This window comes from Musa acuminata, chromosome BXJ2-3, assembly GCF_036884655.1.
Source record: "Musa acuminata AAA Group cultivar baxijiao chromosome BXJ2-3, Cavendish_Baxijiao_AAA, whole genome shotgun sequence".
Taxonomy (NCBI): Eukaryota; Viridiplantae; Streptophyta; class Magnoliopsida; order Zingiberales; family Musaceae; genus Musa; species Musa acuminata.
Window position 1 is genome coordinate 34326387 of NC_088340.1, and position 19037 is coordinate 34345423.

The following is a 19037-nucleotide window of genomic DNA, read 5'->3' on the forward strand; positions in this document are numbered from 1 at the left end:
AATGTGCAAAAGATGTTTATTTTTAGACTTTATTCCGTAAACGTATGCAATCCGACTGAATCAGCCGTAGAGTTTCAGGAGTGACCGGTCTCTATACACGTAGCCGATTGTGGGCCCCAGGCTTTTGGGTCCATCGCAGGTGACATCACCCGAGAAAATCTCGAACGGTTGATTCGGCCATGGGCGAGGTTCACTGTGTGTTACAACCGATATCCACTGAAATCGATAAACCCGAATTTTCCACCCGTCTCGTGATTGGTTTTGTCTGTGGAGCCCTTTAGATGTGGGGCCTTCGCTTGTGGGCGATACAGCTGAATCACACGCCACGGATGTTTCTCTCTCCGGGACTCGTTTCGGATGCATTTGTGAACAGGGAAGGCCAGGAGCAGTCAAGTTAAAAGGCCAAAGGGTGAGCGGTTGATGGCGACGGCCTACGGCGGCTCCTAGCGGCACGCGTGAGATGGATGGATGGATGGATAGATAGATGGATAGCTAGGAAGAATCGATGACGACGACAACGATTGGGAAGTGGGCGAGGACGGGGAGGAGGAGAATAAGAGCAGGCGACGCCGGCGGCGGAGGAGGAGTAGGAGACGATGATGATGTCGTCGTCGCAGCGACACGCGTACAGCTACGGGGACGCCCTTTACTGGGACGCCCGCTACCTGGCCGACGGCAGCGCCTCCTTCGACTGGTACCAGCGCTATTCCGCCCTCCGCCCCTTCGTCAGGAAGTACGTCCCCGTCTCCGCCCGCGTCCTCATGGTCGGCTGCGGCAACGCTGGTCCCTTCCTCTTCCCTCCTCCTTTCCCCTTTTCCCCTGTCCTATAACCCATTCATTCGTCACCTCAAGAAATCAAGAACATGTAGCCAAAGAACCACGTCTCGCTCAAGATCATAATTTTGTGGGCCTCTTTTAGCGTTTTCCTCATAGGTTCGGACTTTTGGTTGCTTTGAGATAGGATTCTTGATGTTTCTTCTTATTGACTTGCATGCCTTGGGATCGATGTTGAACAGTTAGTGCTGAGCTATGAATTCCTGTTGGGATTGATGGAATATTCGTGAACTTATTTGTCCTTGGTCTTACATGAACTTTTTTGCTTGTAGGTGGCAATTTCCAGCATGACATGTAAACTTGATCTCATTTCTTGTTTTTTTTTCCTTCCAAAAAAGTGATATTTTAGTTACACCCCTTAGTACTCTTGGCTGGTATAAAGTGTTTGATCAATAGGTTTTTTTAGTTAGGAGGACTTCAAACTTATGGGAAAGGAAATAAGAAGATATCTTTTTAAAGCTTAGTATGTTATTTAGATTCGAGCTGCTATATTGCTTATTCATGATGGTTGAACTAATTGCTGCCAAATAACCATGAGGCTCTTTTTGGCAGCCAAATCAAAGCTAAAAACCTTAGCTTCTCAAAATCTCTTCTGGATCCATCATGTTTCCTATATACTCAAGAAATCTATAGTCCAACTTTGATTTCTGGAATATAATTCTTTTCACCTGAATGGAACAATTAGAATGCAAGGAGACATGGATTGAATACATACATATATATGTATGGTCACTGGGTCCCTAATTTAGTTCTTGTTGGAACTTAGAAACTTTGTTGCTACCCTATTTTAAGCAAATTAGTCAACCTATATATGTATATTTGGTGCATATGATGAGGTTTCATTTATTCATGACGTAGATTGGATATGCATCCAAATCTAACAAGGTTTCATAGTTATCGAGTGGTTGAAAGTAGGGTACAATGGTGAAATTTAGGAGCTTAGAATTGAATGGTATTTGACATTTAAAGTGGATGAGAAAGGGTAGATTGTCAATTGTTTCAGATGTCTTTTTCTTACAAAGCAAAGTACAAATATCTTAACCGCTGCATATAATTATGAAAATTCTCATGTGAAAATCACCACTACTAGATGTAGCATTCTATACATTTGGAGAGACAAACTTTGCATGTGATCCACCATGTTTGCATCCTTGTTGTTGCTTAGATCTACCTGCTTTCTATGTTTATTCAATGAATAATTTCTTTATGTCTCACTTGACAAATTAAGATAATTTCATTGCTTGTTTATCTTTGATACTTACTATGGATTACTATTGCTGTCAAGTTGATTTGGTTTATCGAACTGATCTCACAGTTTTGTCGGAGGATATGGTGAAGGATGGTTACATAGACATCATGAACATTGACATTTCATCAATTGTGATAGACATGATGAGAACAAAATATGCGCATATTCCACAACTACGATGTATCCTAATTGTAGTAATTAATATTCATTATTTTGAGTATGGCAGCAACTAATTTTAAATAAGCAGTGGGAACTACTTTTGACATCCTTATGATCAATAGACATGCAAATGGATGTAAGGGACATGAGCTTTTTTGATGATGAATCATTTGACTGTGTTTTTGATAAAGGTACTGAACTACCTTTTAAATCATATATAATTGCAAGTTAGATTTAAATAAATTACACAAATTTTCTTTTTAATGGTTGTTGTTTCAGTCACTCATCGCAATATTGATTTTGTTTAGGGACTTTGGATTCTTTAATGGTAAGTGCTCTATAGTAATTTTGTTTATCAAAACATCAAGGAGCAGTTATGCTTTAGCTTAACTGTAATTTTGTTTGGATCTTAGTGTGGCATGGATGCTCAACTCAGTGCTTCTCAGATGCTAGAAGAAGTGAACAGGTTTTGGTCTCTAGCAGTTGTCTCCTTTTTCTGCAGTCATCTAAAATGTCAAGTATATGTTCAAGGTTATGCTTGTATATTTATATTCTTTGACATTTCTTATTTCCTTGAAGTTAGGCTTCTCAGACCTGGAGGGATCTATATGTTGGTAAATACCTGTTCTTGAGTAAATCTTGCGATGTTAGTCCAATGAATGTTGTGTGATTCCATCATATCACATGTCTGAAAGAATTTTCTAATCTTGGCAGATAACTTATGGTGATCCATCTGTTCGCATTCCTCATTTGAACCAACCAGGATGCAATTGGAAGATTATTCTGTATATTATACGTAAGTGTGGATGTCTTCTTCTGATGTTTTGTGTTTGCATTATTCTTTCTGCTTTTTCAATTATACCATCAGACAAGTGATCAGTCATGTCTGGCTTCTGGTTATGCATGTAGTTTGGTTTGTTAATAGGGCTATGAAATGGAATAATTCACTAGTTCTTCCCTCGGGATTGGGATAATTGAATGATCAAATTTTCATTTAAGGATATCTTTTGATCCTTGTTGTGTTATTACGTGGAGAATTTTTAAAGAATCTTGTGAGCTACAGAACATTTGACATTGAATTTCAGAAATTTTAATGTTTCATATGAACTTTCTCTAGTCTTAGAATTTTTAAATATATGGCTTCTGTCTGAGGATGTGGAACATTCATTTTTTTTATTTATTTAGAGCAGAAAATGTTTTAGTTAAATTTGAAAGTTTTGGTTTTTTTAATAAAAAATTTATTATTAGCTTTATAGATTGATTATAATGGAAATATATAGTAAATATCCTAAACCACTTTGCTTAGACCTAGTTAATATGAAAATCAAGGTTTGTCATATCGCGGCGTCCCATTCGGTACGGGCGGTATGTATCGGTCTGACAGGGGATTGATATAGGTAATGCATTGATATGTCCTCATATACTATGTGTCGATATGGCTCAGTACAACTTGGTATATATCATACCGAAAGTTGGTCGGTACATCGGTATGGACCGGTAAGATGAACCATGATGAAAATTATGTTATCTTTGAATATATGACTCTAGTAAATTCATATGTGCCAAGGTCCTCACATACCAAATGCATCATGTTTAATAACTTTAATATATATATTTTTGATCTATTTTTTCCAGCAAAAATTGTTCATTTTACTATTTGAATTTTATAATTAAATTGTGTTAAGAAATACCTACACGTAGTAGTTTGAGGTGGAATATAGATTGTATCCATTCACCTGCATTTCCATAAGTGATGTCTATCAGATAGTATATGGACATGTACTAATTACTTTGTGTGTTGATAGTTAATTTTGTAGAGAACACCAGACTCTTTTAGCTTCACCTTAGTAGCAGCACTCATGAGCTCAGTACTTTTTTTCGTTGTGGTGCAGTTTCACTTTCACCTTATATACATGAAATTTACCTCCGGTATCAGAGTGAGTTTTTTGTTGTAGGAAGTGAGATGCCCATGCCTACATATTTTTGGTTATTGAAATTGCTTGCATGGCTATCTGAATGGCTAATGTATGGTCTGTGTTTTATATATTTGTAGAGTTCTTAACTGCTTCAAGTATCCTGCACTTCACCATATGATCTTTAGTGATGCATACATTTGTTTTCGGATTTCAACATATTCCATATTGTAATTGCACTTCATGTTTTAAGTTGTTTCTACTCTGATGAACGTTGAAAAGTGAAAACATGTTGAACTGTGAGAACTCATTTTACTTAATGAAACAGCACACGGGTAAAGAACTTCTTTTGCTCATATACTAAGATTTGTCATATGCATCAGCATAGACTAACTACCCAAATTCAAGATTCAGGTGCTTTTAGTTGACATTTTTCTGAACATTAGGTAGCGAAAATTGCATGCAAGGATTTGTGCCAAAACTTCATCATTATTGCTTATGCCGTCACTGCCCTTTTTCAGCCAGGCCAGGATTCCAAAGCCCCAGAGGGGATAGTCGACCAAGGTCAATCATGGAACCTGTCCCACTTACTGAGAGCGGCCAGCTTCCGGCTGGTTTTGTTCTCGAAGATCCAGACTCGCACTACATATATGTGTGTAAGAAGATGCATTAAAGAGTTGATGCCTCACTACTGCCTTGATATTGTTTTGAGATGCTCAACTTTACTTGTAGCTAGCTATATTCCCAAACTGCTGCTGTTGAGAAAAACAAGGCAACAATCTCGGTGATAGTGATCTCTGCCTCTGCAGTGTTGCTCTTCTTACTTCTTAGAAAGGAAAGGTAGGCCTTGTTTATGTTGCCACTTGTATCAAAAGCTTTGCAAGGACTACAGGCCAAAATGTAAAGGCTAGGCAAGTGAGATGCATCTGTCATTTTGCCACCATCATATTGATAGAACACTGTCATGCATGTTCTTTTACCATTTGGTAAGAAGGCTTGATTGGTTTTATTTGGCAAGTGAAAATGAGGTTGAATCTCAATCTTATATTGGTCTGGCTAATGTATCGGATTGGTATGATACTGATATATGGGTATAATTCGATATTTACCCGATAAAATAATAAGATAATGTCAGATTATATGGTCTAATATGATCGGTAAATACTACGTGGTAGATCGATATTCTGTTTTCATGGCTTCAAAGTTTAGTATCATTATGCTTCCATTTTCCATGATGATTACCAAACTGGTGTCCCCATTAACTTAAAATTTCGTGTGAAAATTTGATTCATCTCAGTGTTCGAGTCATAGAAATGAGTGATCAGAGATCAAAGTTATTCCTCTCTTGCTTTTGAGATGATGAGAGAGAATTGAGATCACTTTGGTGAACAGTTATTCCTCTCTAAATATGTGGCTGAATTCAGTAAATGAATTATTTGCAGTTATCGCAAGCTTTACTCCGCGCTTATATATATATATATATCTTTCGGGGGTAGAAAAGGAAAATAATATAATAATATATACGGAAAATAAAAAAGAAGCAGGTCATTAATTGCGTCCTATTCGTTGATTGATCAGCCGGCAAAAGGGCGAAAGGCCCCAATCAGCAGCCCTCGGATCTCCCCAGCAGGCTCTCATCCTCCCCCTTCCGCTCGCTCCTAGCCCTCCCCCACCCCCTTCTTCCTCCTCCGCAGCCGTCGGATCCCCTCCCCTTCCCTCCCACCATCCCTTTCTCGAACACAATTAGGACGTGTTCGTTGGTACGGCCTTCCCTCGTACTTGTTCCTCTTTTTCGTCCTCCTCCCCCGCCGCCGCCACCGCCGTCGCTGCCCGATCCTCTCAACGATGATGAGCAGTGGCGAGCTGCAGATCAAGGTGGCCCAGGCGGTGCACGTGCTCAACCACGATTGCGAGTCCTGCAACCGGGTGGCCGCCAACCAGTGGCTAGTACAGTTCCAGCAGTCCGACGCCGCCTGGGAGGTCGCCACCGCGCTCCTGACCTCCTCCGACTACCGTCTTCGCATCGTCCCCCTCGACTTCGAGGTCGAGTTTTTCGCCGCCCAGATCCTCCGGCGCAAGGTAACCGCATCGTCTGAACCGCGCCTTTTCCTCCGACCGAGAATGCGCTCCTGATGTCGGTGTCTTTGTGGCTCAGATCCAGAACGAAGGGTACTATCTGCAGCTGGCGGCGAAGGACGCTTTGCTCAATGCCCTTCTCCGCGCTGCGCAACGCTTCTGCTTAGGCCCCCCACAGGTACAATATCTATATGGTGCAGTCTGCTGTCTCTTATTCGTCCATAGAGAACAAGACCTGCGTTCCACTGCTTAATCTGTCTTCTTGCACCTCAACCCTCGCAGAAAGGCCATCTTTTTCGGTGTATCTAACTGTTTGTTAATTAGCTTCTGAGTTAGGGCTTTGGCTTCGGACATGCAAATCTGAATGACCGGATATTGAAGTTTTATGGATCCATAATATGGTCTTTAGCTCGAAATATGTATACATATATATATATACATATATATATATATACATATATATATATATATACATATATACATATACTCATACGTTCTTGTGCCGTGGTATTGACTAAGCTTTTGTTCTGTCTGCTCTTGATGATTGCAGCTCCTAACCCAGATATGTCTTGCACTCTCTGCACTCATCCTACGAGCTGTCGAGCACAGGAAGCCCATCGAGCAGCTCTTCTCCAGCTTGCACCAACTGCAGAGCCAAGAGAATGGGAACCTTGCGGTGCTGGAGATGCTAACTGTCCTACCTGAAGAAGTGGCAGAGGACCAAAACAGGGACCACAACATCGATGCAGCAAGAAGAAGCCAGTTCACACGAGAGGTTTGATGAGTTCTGTCAGTAAGTTGGAGGTTGCAGCAATTTACATCATGGCTTCATGTTGTCGATGTGGTCTCGCTTGTGGTGCAGCTCCTTTCTCATACTCCCACCGTTCTTCAGTTCCTTCTGCTTCAATCGGAACAAAGACTTGATGATGAAATTAAGCATCGTGAGACAAATAGGAGGATCTTGAGATGCTTGCTAAGCTGGGTAAGTGTGCATGCTTTTTCGTGGTTCTTTTTTTGTTGCAACGAAGGTTCTTGTGGAATGACCGTGAATGAAGTTAAAATTGGGGCAATCACTGGTTTAAGCTACTAGAGACCTTAGTAAACCCTAGTTTTAAATATTGTAATCAGAACTCTACTCAGCTTCACATTGAAAATAGCAGATTTGGAAGAGTTATTTAAGATGGAAGCCCTTAAGATGGCTGAGTATGGACATACAAAAGGATATATTCTGATTTGCTCTTGTGCTATAGCTTCTCATTTTGTCACGAAGCCACTTAATCGCAGTATGAATTTGCTTTTATGATTTGAGCTGCTTGTGTTTTACGGTTGAGGTCATTATTTTTTTGTGCTCTTCCTTATTTGAATCCATATATTCATCAATGTGTGCCTCATCTGGTCTGTTCATTCATTCAAGACCTGATTTGTCTTTGTATATTTTCTTGTCAAAGAGGCAACCTAAGCTTCTTCATGTTGTTATCTTGCAAATTGTTGCTCTAACAAGGATTTTATCGACAGGTGCGCGTGGGATGCTTTTCAGAGATTCCACCTCCTTCCCTACCTACACACCCGCTTCTTAGCTTTGTCTTTAACTCGTTGCAGGTAAAATTACTTAATTACTTGTTTCTGTATTATACTAGTATCGTACTTATTCACTCAATTCTTTATTTGTATGTTTGGACAAAGGTTTCATCCTCATTTGATGTGGCTGTTGAAGTTCTCATTGAGCTTGTTAGTCGGTATGAGGTATGTTTTTCGACATTTTATGATTCCATTATTAAATAATATTTTTTTTTCTTAATTGTAGATTATATACATTTACTAGTAGTAGTTCTAATGTTATTTCTTAATGTATTTGTTATGTCATAGACCAATTCATATATATACTTCTGCTCTATGAATTTAATGATAAAACATTATCATCGGGAAGGAAGTCCATAAATGGCATTGTCAGTGTAGCATAGTAAATTATTTTATAATCAAATTAGACTGACAAATTAATGATATTATGTTATTTTAGATTGTAAGCATGTTTGTACACCATGCCATCCTATAAGAAATTTCATCAGGATCATTTTTTAATAATTTAAACAAAATTTCATGCAAATATAGAACAACAATGCATACCTTGTTTGCAGTAAATAGTATTTACTGGTGAACTTGTGATTTGGCAAAAGCTCTGGATATCCTTGTATTCAAGAGAATATATAATACAGACATGATATCAATTCATTTTTGGTTCTTATTCTCATTTGTTTTCATTGTTATTTGTACAACAATACAATTTGAACTGTCCCGATAGTACTCAAGAACTGTCCACCTTGTGAATGTTTACTAGAGGGGAAATTGCTGGGATTGTTGGTATCATGTAGGATACACATGGCTAGCTTTTACAGTAGGAACTTCACACGTGACTTGTGATCTCATTTCCAAATTGGTAATTTTATGTGCTCCTTTATCTGAGTGTTAGTGTCTGACCTGACTTAACTTTTTACAACTTGTGTTCACTGTCACAGGGTTTACCACAGGTTCTATTAACTAAAATACAGTATCTGAAAGAAGTACTTCTCATACCAGCTCTGGTTAACAAAGATGAAAAAATAATTGGTGGCCTTGCATGCTTGATGTCAGAAATCGGACAAGCTGTAAGTCTTCTCTTTGTAAATTGTAATGGTATGTCAAATATTGTTATTATGTCACTACACCCTCAAGGTTTGTTTGATTGGGAGTAATGGTAGTATCTGAACTTGGATTTTGCCAGGACTGGCGACAGAGAATTGTGGATTGGCCTTATTATTATTTTCTTCTTGAAATAGAAAATTGACCATAAAAAATGAAAATGGATTGGAATAAATTACAACCAGTTGGACATTGGCCAGGTCTTGTCAATTGGCTGAATCGAACTGGAAATTTGTTAGAATGAAGAAGACTTGATTGGAACTGACAATAATCAGCTGGAACCATCCTATTCTTGCTGGAGCCAGCTACAATAACCAGATCAGCTGGTAATTGCCATGAAACATTGGAACCATTTGGATTTATAAGATCTAGCTAAGGCTTAGTTGGAATCATTGGTTTCTAAATTCAACCAATATATAAAAAAGGTGGGTTTTGGAACAGAACATGCTAGTTTGTCGTGCATGGGAATTGGATGATCTGACAAACATGGTTGACATTATTTACTTTCTCATTGGTCCATAAGGAGTTATAATTAATTCTATTGTATCAGCCACCATACATATGTTTGGTGATATTTGTTTTATGTATCAGGCACCAGCTCTGATTGCACAAGCAAGCACTGAAGCATTGGCTCTTGCAGATGCTCTTTTGAGGTGACATCATAATCTATTACTCAGCTGTTTGCAATGTTATCTCTGTACTCCTTATATGAAATTGGCTTGCCTGCCCGAGATCTTGAATGTGTCTCTTAACTGCAGGTGCTATACTTTGTTTCCTTTGACCAGCAATCCTCCATGCTAATACTTTCTTATTTGCAACAGTTGTGTCAGTTTTCCTAGTGATGATTGGGAGATTGCAGATTCGACCTTGCAATTCTGGTAATTACATAACATTAATCTCTGTGTTATCTGCACAAGATGTGCATTACAGCAATTCTATTCCTAGTTCTATTAGCTTTGATCGATAATGATTTATGGTTCTGTCATTCTGTACTGTTCTGTTATTATAAAGCATCCATGTCAATAAAAGAAATTCTGAGTACAATAATCTGAATTAACCCACAACTCAAGAGATTTTATGTTATGTAAATAGGCGGAAGAAAAGAACAGAGGTGAGAGCTAGTGAGAGGGAGGGGAGAATGGGAGGGAGAGCGGTGGATTTGTTTTGTGTGTCTCCTTGTGTACTCTTTGTTATTTTTTTCCAGATCAATACAGAGAATGGTGCTATATGCACCTAAAGGAACAAAGTGGTAACTGACATGCCTTGGATTCGTCATGCAGGTTCAAGAATTAGCATGGGTATGGCATATGTTGCTTTAATCCTTGTCATTGACCTTTTTTTGGGATGGTCATACCCTTATATGTAGACCTTGAAAAGCTAACCTAATTGAAACTAGTTCATTTTTTTTCCTTTAATATGCTTGACAAGATTGTCTTTTCAGTGTACCTCAAATCATATATGATTTGGTCAAATAAGTTCCAACTCTGAAGTCAAATATATCATAAGTTTTAACTAAAGTTGTACCTCAAACATATAAAATATTGATGTACTTTATTTTTTGAAAAATAAAATTGGTCAAGTTGAACAAATTTAAACACTTATAAGGCATGGATCTTGTCCCAAAGACCCAATTCCTGATCAACAATATAGTGTTTTTTAATATTATGGTAATGAGAACACTTAAGAATTCATTACTGGGTTTAATTTTATTGATTTCAGTTAGAAAGCACTCAATGGACTATCTAGTAGTTCAATTCAAGGATTTTAATTTTGAATAATATCGCATGTACCGGGTGATACATACCGGTCCATTAGCAGACTGGTACGCGGAACGCCTGCTATCAGGCGGTACCGTCGATTGGGGCTTCTTCTACCCCGTTACCACTCTAAATTGGCTGGAGACGGTTGATTTCGACCGTCGTCGCCCGCTACCAGGTGGTATTAGCCGAGGGAGAGCCGAGGGAGAAGAAAGAAGAGGGGGAAGAAGAGGGAGAAGAGAAGGGAGAACCTGGAGATCCAACGTCGCTCTCCCGTGATGATCCCGATCCGTTGTCGCTCTCCCTTGTCGGACGTTGTAGATGAGATGTCGCATTCTCCTCATCTGAGGCAACGTGGCCTCGGCATCGTCGATGACTTCTCATTCGCACGGGGAGAAGAAGCCTTGGTGACGTAGCGAGGAGAAGAAACGTCGCCTCGACGAGGCGACGTTTCTTCTCCCCGTGCGGGTAGAAGAAACGAGGCGGCAACGTCACCTCCTCGCCCTTTTTTGCGCGGGGAGAAGGAAAACTCAGTTTCTTCTCCCCATGCGGGCAGAAAAAGGCGACGCCGCCGCCTTTATATATATATATATATATATATATATATATATATATATAACACCCCGGTGTACTGCTTGGTACTTTGTACCATACCGTATGGAGCTACGCTCGAAACTCCGGTACGGTATGAAATTACGATCCTTTGTTCAATCTTCTCCTTGATCAGTATTTTGGTTCCCAAACTTGCTAAAGTGTGCTTTGCTTTGTTTTTGATAATTGAATTCCCAGCTGCATTCAATTCTTGTGATCATGTGACAAAGACACTAGCTTAAACACCTAGGCAGTCACCAAGGTGATAAAATTTATACAAAAGGTTTAAAGAGGATCCTTTTCTGTTTTATTTTGATTTACATTTAAGGATTTGTAGGAAGATAAAAATGAAGTCCTCTTAGCTCAAACAATAGAGCAAACATCTTTTGCATGGTCATAAATATGAGTTAAAATTTTGAGGCTGCAAATGTAGATATCTTCAAATTCGTCAGAATCCAGATGTACAGGGTTCATCATAAAGATTAGTTTTAAAGGTGAATATTTTGTAGGATTAAGTGAAATATTGTCAAAGTAATTGTCTCATCACCAATACATTTACAAGGTACAAGCTAATTATTACTTACAAGCTGCTATTAGAATAAAAAGAAGATGGCTTATTGCTCAGCAACTTTTTTCTTGGGAATTTAACTTCTGTGAAACATTTACAAAAAGAAGAAAATATTATTCCTCGGATTTTGGAGAACTGATCATTGAGGGAGGGTTTGTTGGTATAAGTCAATGTTGTATAGTTACGACTTCTGTCATTTTCTAATTATCTTTGCTTATCAAATATACTTGAAAGAACAGAGGTCCATGCTTAGATTATACAGGTCTTAAAGGTATTTACAATAAACTAGTAGATGTATCAGCTTTATGAGGTTCATGCAGACTCCCTTTTGCTGAAAGGGATGGTCTGTAGACCTTGGGTTTGAGATGGTCTGTAGACTTTAATGTATCATCTCGTCATACCTTTATCCTGTAGTGGGACCACCATCCTTATGGATATGGCTTGTTGGTAGGATGCATTATAATGAATTTTGCAGTACAAGATAATTATTGACTGATAAGGTTCAGCGATCATTTGTCTCTTTTTATTCCAGGTGCAGTTTAGCAAATTATCTTATGGGTCTGGATTTTCAAAACACAAATAGGAAAATTGTGGGAGAATTGTTTGTCCCTGTATTCTCAGCATTACTGGATGCCCTTTTACTGCGTGTTCAGGTGGTAGCCTGTTTTCTTGTCCTGCTTTTTCTATACTCCTGCACATATTGAAATATAGTTCTGGTCAACTTTTACATTCCCTTGTATTTCTTTTTTACTTATTTGTTTTTTTTGGAATGGTATTGTTGCCTATGCTTTATGGTGCTCTGAATAATAATGAGATAAAAATAGCATTACGCTTTGCCAATGTTCTTGTACCACATAATGCATGTTATTTTTGTCTTTGAATTTTCCCTGGTATTGAAACTATATAGATATATTAGCATAGGATGCAACCATAGACTGTAGTGCCATGTAATTTTTTTTGTCCGTCATGATCGATAATGGATTGGTGGCCTTCATTGTACTTGGGTAGCTTGACTGAAATGAATATCTTCTAGCAACATGGTATTAGTGGTGATTAAAGTAAGTGAGCTCCCATATTAACTCCTTATGAGATATATAATGCTGAAATCATTGACTGATGATATGTATTATGTACATATTGAAAGAAACATTTGAATTTGCAGATGTTGTTGTCAATATTGGACCAATATTTAACTTATGTGACAATGATACAATTCGCACAAAAACACAAGAAGAAATTCTTGGCCTGGTACATGTCTCAGTAATCTACTAGATTGGTATGGTACTGTCAAGGTTCCAAATAACGATCCAAATCCCTGGCCAGACCATTATATGTCCAGGTATGCAGGCATGTTGAAACATGGTACACCTCATACTGATTGTTATGGACCAAAGAGAAAGAGGGGGAGAAGAAGGGATGAGGAGGAAGAAGAAGAGGAGGAAGATATGGCAGTGTGTATAGGCAGGAGGAGGGGGCGGCACGCTGGGGGGAGGAGATGGCGGGCAATGCGTTGGTGATCATGCAGTTTTGGCATGGGCGTGGAGGTAGAGGGAAAGAGAAGGAGAAAGGGAGAAAGACAAAGGAAGACAGAGATAGAAGAGAATAAAAGTAGATAAGACAGCTGCACAACTATCATAAATTAAATAAGAAGATATTGATACTGGTTGGTACCCTCTGGTATTGGTCTCTTTAATTCCCAGTAAGCTTGGTATGGTGTGCTTACCGGGTGGTACAACTTATACTGGGGATGGGGTAACCGAGTGATTTTGCATGGTCCATGTCCTAATCCCTCATCGAACAGGCAAAACCTAGATCATATTGGGTGTATGTCTAGTTTTTTTAAACTTTGTTGCCAGTACACTGAACGCTATAGACGTTTTACCACCCATTGAAAAGAAAAATAATATGAAGATGAATGGTACTGTATTGGTATCAAGTTATATGTTTCAGTGCCAGTACTTGATCAGATCGAAAATGCAGTTCCATACTAGTTTATTCAATATTTGAAACCTTATGTGGTAATGCTTCATCTTTGTATGTTGTGTTATTGATTTATTGTCGTCATTGAACCAATGAGTTGAATAGTCCCTCTCACACAGCTTGTAAATTGTAATTTCTTCCTTTCCTATATTCTGCCCAGGATTAGGAGAATTCTAGTAGTTCCTAACTGCATGAGTTCAAGCAAGTCTCTTGCTTGGTTCCTCTAGCAGGAAACTTCGCACGAGCTCAGAGGATTACTGTCAAGTTGAATTGTCTGAAGCAAGGTTTCGCTAAGTCTTTCAGAGTGTGAACTTTTGAGCAACCTGATATCCAGAGGAAACTTAAATAATGGGTGGTAGTGTGTTTCATCTCACAATATTAGTGGTGATGCTATACATAGACTAGAATTTAGGGCAACTATGAAATATGTCAAGGAGTTGGATGATTGAATCATGCCTTGATTTACCATTGTGAAAATGCAAGTAGCATAAGAATCTACATACATCTGAAAACTGCAATTGAGATATGAAGTTGGATGATCTCACTTGGAGGCAGCGTTTGCTGTACTGCCTGAAGCAGTATGGTACGGGCAGCACATACCGGTCCGGGCGTGGGCCGATACACGGACCACCCCGTTTTGGGTGGTCGAGTTATATAAATAAAAAATTCAAAGAAATGGTGGGGCCCTGTCCAAATCAGCATTAAAAAAAAGAAAAAAGAACAGATTAGGGCTTGTGAACATGAGCCCTCTTCTCACGTAAGATGCCGCTGCCTTGTCGTTGCTGCTTTGACGCTTCCTCGCCGCTACCACTGCTGTCGCTGCTCTTTTCCTCTTCTTTCTTCTTCTTCCTCCGCTTCTTCCTCTTCTTCCTTCCTTCCTTCCTCCTTATTCCTCCACCGCCCCTTCCGCCGAAATGGGTTTGGTACCCGAAAAGGCAAACCTTGCTTGGAGGTACCTCAAGTAAAATGCCTATAAGAGTTTCAGTTATAGTTATTGATGTTTGCAACTTATAAAGGCTGGTTAACCATCCTTACATTTTTACATTCCTTTTCAACTGTCTTCCAAAAAGCAGGACAAAAATTGCATCATGCAAGTTATTTGTACTTGCACTTTGTAGATGTTTCCTCCAAGTTAGCATCATGTAGACATATGTTTTCTTAATGATCTACCGTTACTTGAATGAGATTTTTTTTCTGATAATGTGCAACTGAACAAGAAAAACAGTTTAATGTGGTAAACTGAACGTCCCCATCAAAAGTTAAAAACATTTAATTATTCATGACAATCTCTTTACTTGCCGTTGGACTTTGCTAATTTTTATGTATGATAATTTGATAATTTAAATTGATAATTACTTTGAATACGTTAGCATTTCCTGGGTAGGTGCATGACCTTCAAGCCAAGGTAAATGGTTTAGACACACTTGGAAGTCTGAACAATTCTATTCATATTAGTTTAACAATGCTGCAGTACAATATTGAGTATTTAGTTTTAGCTGCAGTAAAGAAACTGATGAGGTAGTTTAACAATTTTCTTTTGAATGTTGTTGATTGTGAATTTGTTACCTTTTCACAAGGTTGTTGATGCCGGATCCGATGGCAGTGAAGGACTTGACATACCAGATGGATTGACACACTTTAGATCGAACCTAGAGGAGCTTTTTGTTGATATCTGTCAACTTCTGGGGTCTGGTGCATTTGTTCAGAAGGTACTATTTATTTATTACCTTAGACTGTTTGATTGGTTACATGCGTTCTAGTCATAGTGGTTACTTTTTCATGTAATGTTATTATGCAATTATGTTTTTTTTGTGAGACCAATTGGAATTGCTAGATAATTTGGCTACGACTTTCTTAATTTTGATTTTTTTCCTTACATTTCATTATGATTTAGAACACTACAGAAGGTAATGATTGTAATTTCATAGGGAGGCAGGCACGGGGTAGGCGTGATGGGTGTCAAGGGCTTGCTACTCAATTAGGACAACTATAAGTTTTTCTTTTATATGGACTTGACCAGACTGCCTGAAATGCATTGGATCCATGTCTTAGTTCATGCCTGGACTAGTAAATACGGTCGGCACACGTTGGATCCGTGTATTGGTTCATGCCTGGACTAGTAAATATGGTCGGCACAGGATGGACCGGGTGAAGAAGGTATCAGATAATTAATGTACTACAAATGGTTAACTAAAAATCTGAGTTTATTAAATTTAATAAAGTTAACAACACAAACAAAGTATGTTTCACTACACATTGTCTGAACCAAGGTTCTCGATTTTGCTCGGACTGGTACATAGATCGCTGGTGGTCCAGTCCAACCCATTAGAACAATAGAAAGACTTAAATCTTCAATTACGACTTGTGAGCTTGAGTCACTTTTCTCTCGGGGAGCATGACCAGCCGCTACCATCCATTGTTGTTTGCCGCCATCTACCTCCTCAGTACACTTCCTCATCCTCTTATCCTTTTTCTCCTCTTCCTCCACCACTCATCTTCTTCCTTCTTCCTTGCTCTTCCTCCACCACCTCCTCTTCTTCCTTCCTCTTCCTCAGTGATTTAAAAAGGCGCTCGGGCGCTCACCTAGGCGCTCGGGCGAGGTGAGGCGAGGCCCGAGCGCCTCGCTTCACTTCCAGGCGGCGCGCTTCAAAGAGGCGCCGCTTGGGCGCTCGCTCGAGCCCAGGCGCTGGGCGCTTTGGGCGAGCGCCTGGGTTAAACCAGGCGATCGAACCAGGATTTTAGGTCTGGTTCGATCTCCGGTGGTTAGTTGGTTCAATCGAACCAACTAAAATTGATATCAGCTGTCGTTGCCCAACCCTAACCCTGCTCGTTGTCGCTGCCGCTCCCGCTCCCGCTGCTCGCCGTTGTCGCTGCTTGCAACCGCTGTCGCTCCTGTTGCTCGCCGATCCTGCTCCCGCTGCCCACTGCTCGCTGTTGCTGCTGTCGCTACTAGCCGCTGCTGCTGCCGCTCCTGCTCCCGCTGTCGCTGCCTTCTTACACTCCCACTGCAGCTGCCTCCTTACACTCCCGCTGCCGCTGCCTCCTTACACTCCCACTGCCGCTACCTCCTTACACTCCCGCTGTCGCTGCCTCCTTACACTCTCGCTGCCGTTGCCGCTTCCTCTTTTCTCAGTCAGCACTCCCTTACACTCTTCCTTCTTCTCCTTCTGTATACTGTTAATATTGTTAGGTTTATTTGAAATTATTAATTTTCAATACTGTTAATAGATTAATAATATATTATTCTTAATTTAATAGTATATTTTTATTTAAAATTTTAAATAATTATATTTATTAATTATATTATATATTTTTATATTTTAGTGCCTCGCTTCGCTCGGGCGAGCGCCTAGCGCCTTGGGCGTTTTAGGACCTTAGCGCCTTTTGACGCCTAGCGCTTTTTAAATCTCTGCTCTTCCTCTACCTCCTCGTCATCTTCCTTACTCCTCCACTGCCTTCTCGTTTCTTCCTCATCCTTCCCCCTCCCTTTTCTTAATCCTTCCTCCTCTTCCTTCACTGCGCCTTCGTCTTCTCCTCCTCCTCCGTCTTGGAAACTGGTCCTGCCAAGGGCCCATACGGATCTGGTATGTGATGCAACATTCCTTCTTTGAAACATAAATGAGTTTCACCAGAGCTGACTTCATTATTTCTAAAATGAACCATGCCATTTCCACTAGCCTCTCCATTTAAATCCCCCCAACTTCAGCTTTGAATTTGTGCCCATCTGATCCACTTATATAATCTTCGAATTTTTGCAGCTGCTACGAAGGAGATCTGAGCAGCTCTGATACGCACTGACAAATGAAGCTCTTCTCTCCTTTTTTTGTTCTTTTCATGATTTACTCTGTCAGCATGCTGAAATCATGGTTTGCTCGTTTCAACATTGCTTACTAAATTCTCTGACCAGCCAGTGTAGTTTATAAATATTGAGATTTAATTCCTTGAAGGTAGTCATGTGTATTTATTATATTAGTTCAGCTTATTCCTGTATCTAAAATATCACTTTTTTGTGCCTTTTGGGGTCCTATTTTTGATGTTTGAGTCCACAATTTATTTTGTTGTAGCTTTTATCTGTTGGATGGAATTCTGCGGATTCATTTGTCCCTTGGGTAGAGTTGGAAGCTAGAATGTTCGCCCTAAATATGGTATGCAATCTTTTTTAATCAAATGGTTTCACTCAATGATCAACAAATATGATGTCGGTTTTTTGACTTTTTGTTATGTATATTGAATAGATATACCTTGCTTGCTGCCTCTATCCATGGCCTTTATTCTAGCAACAGCTTTCTATGTCGTTCAAGTTAAAATTGATTTGAACAGTAGAGCAGAACTGCAAACTTTGCAATAACAGTTTTTAAAAATCTATCTTCTCACTAGCTTAAGTGATTATGATAATTTGCTAACTAATTTTTTAGGGTGTTCATGTGTGACCTTGAAGTATGTGCTATCATGAGTCACATGAAAGTGATTCTTCAGGAATTCAACGGGCCACAAAACAATTTTCATACCTCTACAATCCTGAGGCATGTATCATGTGATATTAGTTTTATACAAAGATGGCTTGTTCTTGATGACTATGATGGTCATGTTGCAAATATGCTGGCTCTATAAGTGAATGGACCACTTATATGGACCTCTTTTGCCTTTCTGACCGGTGACTATTGTCATGATATGTAACATGTTGTAAATGTTTGATATGAATCCTTTGTCATAAACAGTTCCATCATAAGTGGTACTCATATTAGACCTTGTTTACCAACTTTCTCTATAGTAGAAAGAATAAACGACACAATTAAGTTCATTGTATTTATTCAAACAATTTTAGGTGAACAATGGAATATGCTTAAGTAGGCGATCTTAGATAAACAATTCTCTTGGGGATGCCTTTAATTTGATTTGTCTGATTTAAATGATGAGAAGTAGATATATTTAATTCTTAACCACTATTTAAATTATGTAACAGTGTGTGTCATTGTCATTTGGAAGCCATGTTAGAAAAATTTCACCATCATGTGTCAGGTTGCAGAAACAGTTATGCAATGTTCATATCCATTTGACTTCTCGGTGGTTATGCGGCTGGTGACAGCTCTATCGACTAGATCACCTGATGAGTGCAGTGGCTTCTTGGTCTTTGTAAGATCAATCTTGCGATGCTTCTCTAAAATTCTGCTTTGAATCTTTGCCACAGTCCCTGTATTCTCATGTATTCAGTGAATAACAAATGCTCAATATTT

The 19037-nt window shown here is 39.3% G+C and overlaps 2 protein-coding genes across 9 annotated transcripts in view; both read left to right on the forward strand.

Moving 5' to 3' along the window:
- The first annotated feature begins 427 nt into the window (after positions 1-427).
- LOC135584230 (uncharacterized) lies at positions 428-5164 on the forward strand. Of its 7 annotated transcripts, none has more exons than XM_065099991.1 (9): positions 478-783; positions 2150-2263; positions 2365-2433; positions 2551-2570; positions 2656-2708; positions 2826-2856; positions 2957-3038; positions 4677-4811; positions 4888-5164. In XM_065099991.1, exons 1-9 carry the CDS (start codon positions 597-599, stop codon positions 4941-4943), a joined length of 747 nt encoding a protein of 248 aa, XP_064956063.1. In that variant the 5' UTR covers positions 478-596; the 3' UTR covers positions 4944-5164. The 7 variants fall into 7 exon arrangements, with proteins under 7 accessions (XP_064956067.1, XP_064956068.1, XP_064956069.1 ...); XM_065099993.1 differs by having other exon boundaries at positions 4677-4807; XM_065099990.1 differs by having other exon boundaries at positions 475-783; positions 2656-2856.
- A 576-nt stretch (positions 5165-5740) lies between these two features.
- The window catches only part of LOC135584232 (transportin MOS14-like), a 31117-nt gene continuing 17820 nt past the window's right edge, over positions 5741-19037 (forward strand). Inside the window, exons 1-13 of one of the 2 annotated variants that reach the window (XM_065099999.1) lie at positions 5741-6234; positions 6311-6409; positions 6782-7006; positions 7094-7213; positions 7747-7830; positions 7915-7974; positions 8745-8873; positions 9499-9560; positions 9729-9785; positions 12356-12476; positions 15381-15512; positions 17868-17948; positions 18823-18936. In XM_065099999.1, coding sequence (XP_064956071.1) covers positions 6001-6234; positions 6311-6409; positions 6782-7006; positions 7094-7213; positions 7747-7830; positions 7915-7974; positions 8745-8873; positions 9499-9560; positions 9729-9785; positions 12356-12476; positions 15381-15512; positions 17868-17948; positions 18823-18936 — 1518 coding nt within the window. In that variant the 5' untranslated portion in view covers positions 5741-6000. The remainder of the gene's footprint in view (positions 6235-6310; positions 6410-6781; positions 7007-7093; positions 7214-7746; positions 7831-7914; positions 7975-8744; positions 8874-9498; positions 9561-9728; positions 9786-12355; positions 12477-15380; positions 15513-17867; positions 17949-18822; positions 18937-19037) is intronic. The other variant, XM_065099998.1, reaches the window with a different exon arrangement.